General features: G+C 42.3%; 1 protein-coding gene across 2 annotated transcripts in view; it reads left to right on the top strand.

The window, feature by feature from the left end:
* Window positions 1–2,253: 2,253 nt before the first annotated feature.
* Window positions 2,254–13,355, top strand: part of USP12 (ubiquitin specific peptidase 12) — a 93,849-nt gene continuing 82,747 nt past the window's right edge. Inside the window, exon 1 of one of the 2 annotated variants that reach the window (XM_025875136.2) lies at window positions 2,254–2,740. In XM_025875136.2, the coding sequence (XP_025730921.1) occupies window positions 2,693–2,740 (48 nt within the window). In that variant the 5' untranslated portion in view covers window positions 2,254–2,692. The remainder of the gene's footprint in view (window positions 2,741–13,355) is intronic. The other variant, XM_073894753.1, reaches the window with a different exon arrangement.

Genomic DNA, 13,355 nt, shown 5'->3' on the forward strand with positions numbered 1-13,355 from the left:
TTTATTTATTTATTTATTTATTTATTTATTTATTTATTTATTTATTTATGTGCGTGTGAGAGAGAGAGAACACAGAGGAAAAGGGAGAGGGAGAAGCACACTCCCTGCTGAGTCGGGAGCCCAGAACCCTGGGATCATGACCTGAGCTGAAGGCAGACTCTTAACCGACTGAGCCACCCAGGCAACCCTCAATCAAATCTTAACTGTATTACATATTGTTAAAAAACACCCTGTTGCTGTGCTTAGCACATAGAAGAATCTCTTTTTATATCTGTGCCTCACCGATAAACTTTAGGCTGGGGAGACAAGGCATCATGAAGTTCTGCAATTAGGATCTCTGGCATCCCTTATGAATTTAGACGGTTATGACATCACCTAGACACAACTCTTGATAACTCTACAGGAATCCATTTTTAAAAGACCTGTTCTTATGTAAAATTATGTGTAAAGCTGGCGGCTTCTGTTCCTGTGACATTTTAGGATTCATGGACAAAGAGGCATGTTGGTGGACAGTGTAGATGGAGGCAGGGCTCAAATTCTGGCACATCAGACCTGTTTCCTGGAACAGAATAGTAGAAGGGGAGGGCAGGATTACAGTAGGCATTTACCCAAATAGGCAAGACACGGTCTGGGAGCATGGTGACACTGGTAGGCCCTGGGGGTCTAAGCAGAGTAGAACATAGAATTCAGGTGGGTGATACTTCCAAGTCTTAGACAGGGAGACAGGGAGGCAAGCACTCCAAGATCCTGAATGTGTGGTGGTGAAAAGCAGGGTCCTAGCCACTGGCTTAGGTATCAGGGGAAAGAGGGAGGGCCCCAGCTTCCATGGAGGTAGGTGCCTGGAGAACCAGGCCAGCTACTATGGGACTTGCCTATATTCTATTTGCAATTTTTTTTCCCAAGCAAGCTTACAATGGAAATCACTATGGAAACAGCATTCATCTACCAGAAGTCTGTTTAGCACCTAAATTTTGTTTGCTTTGTTTTATGTTTTGAATGCTTTGAACCTACTGGGCAAGGCATATCCGATCTTGGAGCTTCATCTGAATTCAGGCCTTCAGCCACGCTGAAATGGGGGAACAGAAAAGGCACCCCATCACTGCAGCTCACCAATTGGGAAGTATTTCAAGCTTTCCAATATAACAAAATTATTCTAACTTGAACTACTTTCTCAAATAGGAAGAAATGAAGCTGAGCTTCCTGATATGAAGAACAGGATGCAATGATGTATTTTATAAAAGTAGAAAAGAGGAACTCTGGGGCGCCTGGGTGGCTCAGTCGTTAAGCATCTGTCGGCTCAGGTCATGATCCCAGGGTCCTGGGATCCAGCCTCGCATCCATCAGGCTCCCTGCTCCGCGGGAAGCCTGCTTCTCCCTCTCCCACTCCCCCTGCTTGTGTTCCCTCTCTCACTGTGTCTCTCTCTGTCAAATAAGTAAATAAAATCTTAAAAAAAAAAAAAGGAAAGAGGAACTCTACCCCTAGCTGGCCCTGCTTAAATATTTCTCACAGGACATTTTTTCTCACTCAGGAGTCTTCTTGTCTATGATAACATCATCATCGGTGTTGGGCTGAGATCTTCCCTGTTTTGCAACTCAACTTTCAGAACAAATATATTTAGGCACTATATTTATAAACATATTCTAAATTTATGGCCAGCAGGGAGGCGGGAAGGCTGCTTGGCCCCCTTTCCCCATTACTTATCTTTCTTCCTAATTCAAGGAGCTAAATATATACTTTCATTTTTAATTATCTTTTGCTAAGTTATGGTGTTTTGACCCAGGTGATTCACCCACTATATGTCAAAGAGACAGACCACCTGATATTTTGTTAAATGCTTGGGATGTTGGATTGCCCGGTTATTTCAAACGTACAGAAACAGGTTTCCTCCCACCCCACCCAGAATTATCCAGATCATCACGTCCGTTTTCTATTTGGGGAGTGGGGACCAGCTGTCCTTTCACCCTTAGTGGAGGCTGCGGGTCAGTCCTTTCCCGGACTTACCCAGGTCGCCGCAGCCCATGCAGCGAGAGAACGACCCACCTCCTCCCGTTCCCCCCGCCCCCCCCCCCCGCTTCCCCTGCCCCCCCCCACTCCACTCGCAGCCAGGGCTCTGCTGGCACTCGGGCTCTAGGACCGCGAGGGACGCGGGCGGGAGGCGGGGTCCGACCGAGCGCGGGGTGGGGCCAGCCGGAGTTTCCCTGCTCGCGCGCTCCGGGGCCGAAGAGTCGTGCGCGGCGGAGTGGGCGGGGCCGCGCGGGGGCGGTCTGGGAGCGCGGCGGGTGGGCGGGGCGCGCCGCTGGGCCGCGCAGCTGCCGGGCAGGCGGGGCATTAGGGCCTCGGCAGAGCCCGCTCCCCAGCGCGCAGAGCGGGGTGTACGGGCGGGCGGCTTCGCGGGCGGGCGGCTTCGCGGGCAGGCGCGGGCCCCGAGGCAGCGGCTGCGCCCTGCGCCGGGGAGGAGCCGGGGTCGGGTGGGCGGGCGGGCGAGCGGCAGGCGGGGACTGGGGCCCGAGGCGGGGAGTGCCGGAGCGCCGGCGGCGAGGACGGCAGCGACTGCAGAGCAGGCTCTGTGCGTGGGTCCGCGGCGGCTCGGGGTCCGCCCGCGGGCTGCGGTGCGAGCGGGCGGCCCGGCTCCTCTCCTCCCCCGCCCGCCGCCGCCGCAGCTGTGATTGGGTGGAAGATGGCGTTGGGCGGATGGAAATCCTAATGACAGTCTCCAAATTCGCCTCCATCTGTACCATGGTAGGTGCGGCGGGAGGGCGGCGGGGGCGGCCCCGGGACCCCCGCGGGCGGGCGGTGTCGGCTCGGCCCTTGTCCCCGCCCCTCGCCCGGGCGGCCCGCGGGGCCTAGCGCGGGGGCCCGCGGCCCGGGCGGGGGCGGTTGGACGGCGGCTGGCGGGGAGCGCGAGGGCTCAGCTGTCCCCGGGAAGCGGGGAGGCACCCGGCGAGCCGGGGTGGCGCGAGGGTGGCCGGCGCGGGGGCGACCGTGCCGGACGCGGCGGGGCGCGGGCACCGATCGTCAGCTCCCCCGGGCTCAACTGTCCGAGTCTTCCCGCGACGCCGGGGCGGAGCGGCGAGGCGCACCCCGAGCCGTGGGCGCGCGGCCCCCGGCTGGGGTCGGAGGTGGAAGGACGCGGAGCAGCGCCTCTCCATTTCCGTCTGGCGGTGCGCGGAGCGGGGAGGTGGCCCTGAGCGGGGGTGGGGGGTCCGCGGGCAGGAAGGCAGGGTCTCATTCCTGCCGGGAGAGGACGGAAGTCAAGTGCAGATTTCCTCCGCGAGCCTCTGGCGAGGCCCAGGCCCCCACCCGGTGCTTAGGGGAAGGGGGTGTGTGTGAAGGTGGAAACTTTAAATAAGCGCTGTTGAAAATTTTCCCATTTTCTACTCTTCCTGAGCAACGAGCTCTCCGTTTTCCAACCATGTGTCCAGGTGGCAGTCTCGTCTTTACGAATCCACGCTAATCTTGAAAACAGCTTAAGCTTCCCCGTCGACTGTTTAATACATCAGACACATCTGTGTGTGGCTGAAAGTATTTCTGTGCAGGGACTGACTGTGAGGGTTGTTGTTGGCGTTTCGTTGGGGCATTTAAATAGACCTTAAGGGAAGAATGCTAATGCCTGTTGCAAAGTCCCGAATTAATTACAGCAAAACGTGGATGCGTTTAAATCTTGGTGTTTTCGTGACTGACCAGAAGGGCCACAGTTTTCCACACGATGGGGCAAATTCGTTTCATTAGCTCCTTATGAGCTTACATCTAGGGATCATAATTGTGAGCCCTCGCAGGAAAAAAAGTTATTCTTTGCAATGTGGGCCCGGTGATTATGTTATTAAAGATATCTGAAATCTTTCCTTCTGCTCTTACTGGCTCTTTTTTGTGCACCCGATTGCATAAGGAGATCCCCGAGCAATCTTCGATTTAAGGGTAGTACATTTTATATACCTTTCTTTAAGGAGTGGTGAGTCAGATTGGAAGGATGCTTTAGAGGCAGATTCTATACTGCACGCTGAGGAACAGTACAAAAAATGGCTGAAGTCAGGTGGGATTAAAATCTACAGTATTAAATCATGTTGAAGAGTGAATCACTGAAGAATCCATTTCCCCAAATGGATGTTTGTTCTTTCTCACAATTTACATTTTAGGAAATCATTGATATTAAAGGGACTTTATTAAAAACGATTCCCCAGGATCGTTTGGATTAATTATTTTTAGATATGCCAGTTATTACCGTATTCTGTACCAGAAGGAATGTGATAATTAATTCTTTGAGAGTGATAATCTTGCCAGATTGCTGAGCTCTACAGATTGTCTGGTCATAGTTCGTTGTCAAAGTCTATTGCTTCGGGAGTGATGTGTTACTCTTTCCTCACCGTTCATTCACTCAAGTATGTAAGGTACATACTTAGCACTTGCTAAGGGAGAGAGACTGGCCTCAGCCGCTGGGGGGAAACAGTAGTAATCAGGGCAGTCCCTGCTTTCATGGTGTTTATGATCTAGTTGAGGGACACAAACAGTATTCAGGTAAACATATTAATAAGTATATATGCTCTAATTAGGTTAGGAAAATGGGGAGAGATTTGCCAAGTCAAACGCTGAGTAAGGGATTCTGAGTAAGGGATTCTGATCTGAAGAATGTCAGGCTCCAAAGCTCTTTCTAGGGCTTTCACTCAAGTGCATTAATTGATTGCATGTGGTGTGTGTGTGTATTGTTGGTGAATATGGAAACATCATTGCCTGGTCAAGTAAGATTGTTCCAAAACTAGTGTTAGAATTGGGTGTGTCTGTAGTCATATTTGGATAAATTCTGATGCACTCCCAAAATAATGCTGAATATCTCAAAGTAATCTGTAATCTTATTCTTTAAAGAAGACTGCAGCTCATCTTAGAATTAGAAAATGGACAGTCAAGAAAAGTAAAGATTTACCTTTATGCCTTTGTAGATGCTATTTTGGTAGACTTTGAACACTCCCTCTTCACTTCTTGTCTGGTGAGTTTTTCTTGGTCTCTCAAGCTGGTGTCCTTACTGGGTTATTCCTGCTCCTGTCCAGCCACACCCTCCTCTATCCCCCTCATAATTTCATGGAGTTTTTGTAATCTCAGTAGCATTTATCATCCTTGCTGTGTTGTAAATTTTTCTCTTGTCTCCTCATTAGACTGGGAAGTCCTTAAAGGGAAGGACTGTTGTTTATTTCTGCAGTTTGGTGGATCACTAACTTCTGCAAACCAGAGAACAGTTTCCTGGAGTCCCTCATTTCTCCTACCAGAGTCTGGGGAGAAGTGAGTTTGTTTAGCATGGATGAGGGAGGGGCTGTATGTGTGTGGAGTGGTAAAGAGGAGGCGTTGGATCTAAAGAGAATGATACGACTACCCAGGGAGTCAACATCTGAAAATAGTTATGATGAATTGGAATTTTATTTTAGAAATAGTAAAGTTTACCTGATTTTTTTCATTTGTCAACTTAAGGCATCTGAGCAAATTGGCAATACCTGAATTGGATTAAGTAACTTAAAAACACATCTCTTCAGGTATGTCTTACTCTAGGTCACTCTTGTGCTAACATGTGAAAATCAGTTTTTTTTTTTTAAGTTAGTGTCATAGCCTGACCCAAATGAGTGATTCTTTTTAGATTGCAGTGAATAAATTTGCAAAGGTCCCTCTCGAAATGCCTCTTGTTATTTGTCCGTGAAATGATATATTTTCAGTATCACATGGTGTTTGTTTTGTCACTCAAGTGGCTTCAGATTTCACATAGTAGTTACCTAATATTAAATAGTGTACTTAATAATTATGAAATGGTGGGAAAAGTGGCCTGGTACATATTAAGAGGGGCCAAGGTTTGGAAATTGAGGTGCAAGTTGTAGAGCAGTTTTGTGTGGCCTAGGACTAGAAAGTTATAATATGGGTCATGGACTGTTACACGAAGGCAGGTCTGTCATCATTGTTAGCACCACCTGGGACCATTATGTCCCTTCCTGTTCGGGTTGCAGAAGTCCTGGTTGGGAAGAGATTGCTGAGGAGGGGGATTGGGTAAAGGAGAAGTTAAGGGTGGTAGGTCCTGGGGTGGCACTGGCCTGGCTGCTTGCCCACTCCCAGTCACAGCAGGGGGAGGTAGAGCCATTGGAACGTGGTGAGGCCAAGGCCACAAGTCAGCTCTGCGTGGGTCTGACAGGTTTACTTCTCAAAAGCCTGTACCTAACACAGCACCCTACACATGGTAACCTTTAAACTACTTATTGAAGGAAAGTCACAGGTGGAGCAGGCTATTTGTCTTTTCTCATTGTTTTGCGTCTCAGTGGGGTCACTCAGTAAGAATTAAGATGTGTGCAGGGTCAGTGCAATTTATCATCACTCCAGAGAGAAAGGAAAAGGGAGGAAGAACCCTCAAAGCCTGTGCCCTGTTGATTGCCCCCCCGGGGGTGGTGATGGGTGTGTGTGCGCGCACGCACTCAGGCTGCTCTCCTCTTATGCAGTCCGAATATTGTATTAAGTAATAAAATGCTTTGTTCCTTCTCAGGAAATAGGGTGGGTGTATTTCTTTTATTAGTAAAATAACTAATTTTTATTAATATTTTATTAGTAAAATAGTACTTCTATGATAGGAACATTCAGAGTGAGTTGCCATTGTTTTACTAATTTTTGCTGTTTTTACTATAAATGTTAATTTTAGACAGGAAAATTTCAAAAAGAAGGATTTTTTTAATTCATGTAAATGGTTAAATACTGATAAGGAATGTTTGAGCATGTGTTTGAGGAAGCTTAGTGGAGAGAACATTTAGAATAAGTTATAAAAGTTTTATATAAGCTTACTAATCTGATTTTGGCTAAAACACATTTTGGTTATTAAAAATTATACATTCTCATTATAGAAAATTTGGAAAATATTTTGTAAAAAGCATTTGAAAACTCTTAAGCAAAAGGAAAGAACTGCTTTACCTCCCAGAGCATATTTTGTCTTTTTAAAAAAAACTTAATTGAGCTTATACCCTAGATAAAATTTCCATTTCAGTTTTCCCCATGAATGGTTGTCTTGCTAGTTTTTAAATTTGTACAATTGCAGGATAAGCATGGAGAGTTTAATGTTTAAGATGATAATATTACAAGATGCTTAACACAGAAAGGTACAGTGATAGGCTACCAGGTTGTTGACAGGTTGTTTATCGATTGTTAGAGGATAAAGTTGTATAGTTAGGAGAAAAGGAATTTTGTAAAAGATGATGGGTTTAGTCTAATATTAGGCACTTATTAGTTATACAAAGGTAAGACCATTGGGATTTGAAACTTAATATGCTTAAAAAGTATAGTTTTAAACACCACATTCAAGTGTGTAGAATGTGTCTAAAGACTGGTTTTATTTTATATCATGTGGTTTTGCTTACCTCTGCTTCTCGCTAATCTTTTTATAATAGATCTCAGAGCAGGTTAATTATTTACCCTACCATGATCCATGTGGCTGGTTTTAGCCAGACTTGATCACAGCGTGTCTGTTGTCTTATTTGATTTCAGGCTTTTGACCAGGCCCCCGGAGATGGAAAACTTCCATTTTTGTTACTTGCAAGTTTCTTTCTTCCTGCCGTTGAGATAATTTTTATTCTAGTTCTTCTGAAACTTTTACTGTCTCAGGAAAGATTATTTAAGCACTTGTTCACTTAGTAGCATTAATTCCTTTCCAGAAACCTTCATTTTTCCAGATTTAAATGGTCTAATTTAGATAGTCTAACCTAAAATCTAATTTAGATTTTCTTGTAGTAACTTAATTCCAGAAACTTAATATTTTATTATGTATTCTATGGCATGGTATGTTAAAAAGAGCAGCTGAACCAGAAGATAAATTCTAGTTCACAAATTGACATTTAGATCTATATAGATGGGAAAATCTCTTAAAACTTTGAGTTTATTTTTCTCATCTGTGAAATAAAGGGATTAGATTGGACACTTTGATAAATATTTCTTGTATGTTTGTTTCCTTCCAGATCTAAAACTGATACTTTGATCCCTTCAGAGTTTATAAATTATTATTGATAATCATCAGTATTTTGGAAGCTCTAATCATGTTTTATCTATTAATTTTTTTCTTCTGACTTTTTGGCCACCTTCACCCCCTGCACCTCTGCAACCACCAGTCTGTTCTCTGTATCTGTGAGTTGGTGGGTTTTTTTTGTTGGTTTGTTTGTTTTTAAGATTCCACATATGATAGATCATAGGGTATTTGTCTTTCTCTGGTTTACTTCACTTAGCATAATGCCCTCTAGGTCCATCCATGGTGTTGCATATGGCAAGATTTCATTCTTTTTTTCTGGCTGAGTAATATTCCACGGTTGTGTATGTACCATAATTTCTTTTATCTAGTCATCTATCAGTAGACACTTGGGTTGCTTCTATGCCTTGGCTATTGTAAATAATGCTGCGGTGAACACAGGGTGCAGATATCTCTCTGAGTTAGTGTTTTCATTCTCTTCAGATAAATACCCAGAAGTGGAATTGCAGGATCATGGTGGTTCTATTTTTAATTTTTTTGAGGAACTTCCATACTCTTTGCCATAGTGGTTGTACCAATTTACATTCCCACCAACAGTGCATAAAGTTTCCCTCTTCTTCATATCCTCACCAATACTTATTTCTTGTCTTTTTGATAATACATTCTAACAGGTCGAGGTCGTACCTCATTGTGGTTTTGATTTGTGTTTCTTTGAGGATTAATGATGAGCATCTTTTCATATACCTGTTGGCTCTCAGTGTGTCTTTGGAAAAATGTTTGTTCAGATCTTCTGCCCATTTAAAAAATCAGATTTTTTTTTTTTATTGAGCTGTATGAGTGAGTTCTTTATATATCTTGGATATTAGTCCCTTACCAGATACATGATTTGCAAATATTTCTCCCATTTAGTAGGTTGCATCCAGTCATGTTTTAGATAATATAAGGAGCGTGGAATTAGATATAGTTAAATATGAATTATGCCTAGCTCCCCAGTTTTGTTCATGGAAAATTGCAGTCCAAATTAATACATATTTCTAACTTTAAAAGCATTTAGTGGAGGTTAGTGAAATTGCCATTTTATTCATTAACAGGCTATTCTATGTAACTATTTACTCATGTTTGAACATTTTTTCTTTTCCAGTACCATTAAAATGAATTTGAATTGGTGCCCTTTCTTGAGAGTCTACATTTGTTTCCTTAGGTGTGAGTGTAACCTTGGACAAATTAATTGTGCCATGGTTTCCTTATCTGTAAAATGGGGATAAAATGATAGCTGGTTCATAGTAATCACTCTGTGATGGTGGTGGTGGTTCTTTTTTTTTTTTTTAAGATTATTTATTTATTTATTAGAGAGAGAGAGAGAGAGAGAGAGAGAAACAGCATGAGAGGGGAGAGGGTCAGAGGGAGAAGCAGGGTCCCCGCTGAGCCAGGAGCCTGATGTGGGACTCGATCCCAGGACTCCGGGATTATGACCTGAGCCGAAGGCAGTCGCTTAACCAACTGAGCCACCCAGGCGCCCCGGTGGTGGTGGTTTTTTATTACCCCTCTAAAGTGATTTGCTCCCTCAGTGTGGAAAGGACTCTTTGGCGCTACTGATTAATGTTAGCTCAACAAATATTAGTAAGCAAAATTGAAGTTTGTTTTATGAAATGCAATTATTGCAGTTCATTTTCATCACAAGAAACAGCTCATTAGTAATATATGCCTCTGAAAGCATAGATTTATTTTGAAGTGGATTAGATTATGATACTGTAAACTAAGAATGAAGATGATCTTTCTCTGTTTTAAATAGTTTGTAGAAAGATTTTATTCCTTTTTCCTGGGAATAAAAATGTTCTAATTTGTGACATTCTAGAACATGTTTGAGAAGTTTAGATAAGTTGGGAATACTACTTTTAGAAGAAAAATCTTGCCTTATTTTTTTTTTTTTAAAGATTTTATTTATTTGAGAGAGAGAGAGAATGAGAGAGAGAAAGCACGAGAGGGAAGAGGGTCAGAGGGAGAAGCAGACTCCCCGCTGAGCAGGAAGCCCGATGCGGGACTCGATCCCGGGACTCCAGGATCATGACCTGAGCCGAAGGCAGTCGCCTAACCAACTGAGCCACCCAGGCGCCCCTTGCCTTATTTTTTATACTAGAAAAAAAGCAACCCAACTTTTTGTTTGTTTGAGCTGTGTGTATCAAAGTTAACTTCAGGCCTTATTTTCTTTTGTGTTTTCCTATTGTTCCTGCCTCTGTCCTTTCTTGGAATAACATCTCTTGTTGGCCTGCCATGCAGTTACCCAGTCTGCTTTCATATCTTGTCGAAAACCTGTTCTCTCCTTGTCTCATGGGCTGGAAGAGGATTAAATATCTGTAAAGTGCTTTTAAGGTGTTGTAAGAAAAGGGTAAATGATGGATGTTATGAAGTTATGTATGGGTTGCTGGATTGAAAACTCGCAACCAGAGACACAGTGTTGTTGAAAATACCTAAAACTAGAATTTGATCATTTAAAATCTTAGAATTTGTGTTAGAAGGAGGTGAGGGACACAGTTTATAGACATAATTTGTTTTGGAAGAAAAATTATTAAGTCTTTTCTTTCACAAAAGTACTCAGTCAAGAAGAGTTTTGTGATAGTGTCAAGTTCAAGATATTTAATAGGAAACATAATTGAGTGAGGTGCTATAGCTTTTCATATCCTCTGTGTTCACTGGCTTATACTTTTCTGTTGCTTCTTTGTAAGAAAGACCATTAACTTTTTCTAAAAATTGTGTAGTGTCTGCAGTGTATAAGCTTGCCGAGACTCCCCATCTGTAGTAATCCACATGTCGAAGACTGCATGCCAGTAAAAATTTATTTCCAACTTAGAAGTGGATGTTTATTTCGGTGATAGCTGACAGATATTCTTATTGAAATGCTTCATAGGTGCAGGAATCATCCATGCATTTCCTTCTTGTGAATAGTTTAAATCACAGTATCTTTTAACTGAGTTATCGACTGTTGCCCTTGATTTTATTTTGGTGTTTTTAGTGAACTAATAAGTCTTCTGCCTGATAGTGTTTTTCATGGGAGGCTGGGGGGGATTTTTTATAAGCCAGTAGTGACATGCTTTGTTTTTTTGTTTTTGTTTTTTTGGTAGAGACTGCCTTTTCTTCAGTAAGTACTTTTAGGAAGTATTAATGGAGAATTACGTTATATTAGGGTTTATGTGGGTACTGAGAATACAAAGATGACAATGATAGGCCCTGGTCTTTACAGAGCTTCCCATTTCGTGAGTCCTGAATGGGTTCTAGTTGTGCTGAGAAAGTAATCCTGGTGGCCTCTGGGCAGCCAGGAGGCGTTTGGATTGACCAGATCCCTTGACTAGTCTCATCCAGGTGAGAACATTGTTATCTGCATATTTTTGTGGGCTCTACAGTTACTACTGTTTATGTATGCTGTGATGAGAAAAAGGTTGGGAAAGAGGGTAGACATACAGAACAAATGAGTGCAAGGAGATGGTTTTTCTATAAGTAATGATACATGTGAAAGAGAAAGTGGTTCTCTCTAAGAGAAAAGAGGACTTCAGGGAAAAGGTTTCACAGAAGAGATTTGAACTTTGTGAAATGAAGTCATTTATTGTATAGACAGGAAGGGGTGGGATTCCAGATGTGAGCAAAGGTATAGAGTCATGGGATAATGTGCTACTTTTAAAATCTGTAGCTGGTTTGGCATGGAAGGAGTCCTGGGAGAATTTAGGCTGGAGAGGGGGAAGGGACAGATGAAGAAGTACCAAGAGAGTTTACCAACCATTGACTTTCATTAAAATATCATTAAAATATGTATTTAATCTGAGAAAATGTAAGTTCAGAGGAAAGTTGTAGGGATAATGAAACAATGGAATTGATAAAAATATGTCAGTAATTTTATATTATTATTATTTTTTTTAAAGATGACAGTAACAAGATGGGGTAGAATAGAAGGCTATTCAGTGGGTGGTTAAAACCTGATAACGGTTTGATCCCCTGAAAAACCCCAGTATTAGAAATTTTAAAGTTATATAGGCATGTTAAAAATGAAGGATAGATAAATACACACCCACACAAGAAATGAATTTTTTTGCGTCCAGACCAGCAGGAAATTAAACTATCACTCAAAGTCTGAGGGCAGGAAAATAGAAAAAGCAAGATGCAGAATTAAAAAAAAAAAAAAACAGAAAACCAAAATAAAGTGGAATAAGCCCTATTTTGTTAATTACAATAAACTTAAATGGATTAAATTTATCTGTATTATAGTGAAGGGACTATCAAATTGGATAAAACCCCAAAATACTGCTAAATAAGAAACCTGCCTAAAACAAAAAGACAACATATATAACCATACAATCCTATTATCATACCTAAGAAAACCAATTATATAGATTGAGATATTTCAAAGTTATTTAGTCCTTTTTCTCTTAGCTTCATACTTTCTCATAACTGTTGTCTTGGAGATCCATTTAGGGCTAGGAAAGCTCAAGTAATATTAACCCCGTTTTCACAGATTGGAGAAATAGGCTTCAGGTCATCCCCACATTCACTAGGGATGAGGTCTGAATTTCTTGACCCCCAAATCCGTAATGGTATCTACAAGCCAGTATGTTGAAACTTTCATGGTTGGAACAAAATTGTTTTCCCTTCCTTTTTAAAGAAGAATTTGGGAAATTTTGTCCCTAACTTCCAAGCTTTCTGTGTGTGTGTGTGTGTGTGTGTGTGTGTGTGTGTGTGTGTATGTGTGTAGCTTTGAGTCCCACTTCATTACCTATCGGTACTTGGATTTCAGCTGTGAAATGGAATAGTCATTCCCATTAGATTGCATAAGGGGATGCATGTGAATTGAGATGATTCATGTAGACATCCTTTGTGCTATAATACAGAACCTAAAATCATTATATGACCATTATTAATAGGACTCCTTGTCCTCCTCAGGAGAGGGTGGAAGGCACATTAAGGTGCCATAGCCTGGGAGTTACAACAGGGCTCACAAGTTCGCTTTCACAAAGTGTAGTCGTGTCAAAATTTGAAAATGAATATTTTGAGGATCCTGATCTTAGGATGCTCAGGTGATCGATGAAGCAAAGTTTTAGGTTCTGCTTCTTTTTTTTTAAAGATCTTTTTAGTGGTTCATAAATTTATGGTTAATAGGGGTTTGGTTGCTTTTTTTTCCTGATAAGCTATCTGTAGGTTTGGCTTTCCTGTTAACATACAAGTTATTTGCTGAATTATTTGTGCTGTGAGGGAGCAGTTAACTTCTGATGTCAGCAAACTTTCTGTAATTCCCTTCTAGTAACATTTTTTTAAAAGTCTAAAATTATGGAGAGTAAATTTTGTTAATTTCTTCAGTATTGGTCCACCTCGGTTTTTCAGGGATCCTTGACAAGAGAACTTTTG

Source organism: Callorhinus ursinus, unplaced genomic scaffold, assembly GCF_003265705.2.
Source record: "Callorhinus ursinus isolate GAN/ISIS: 27379988/994484 unplaced genomic scaffold, GSC_fseal_2.0 scaffold7, whole genome shotgun sequence".
Taxonomy (NCBI): Eukaryota; Metazoa; Chordata; class Mammalia; order Carnivora; family Otariidae; genus Callorhinus; species Callorhinus ursinus.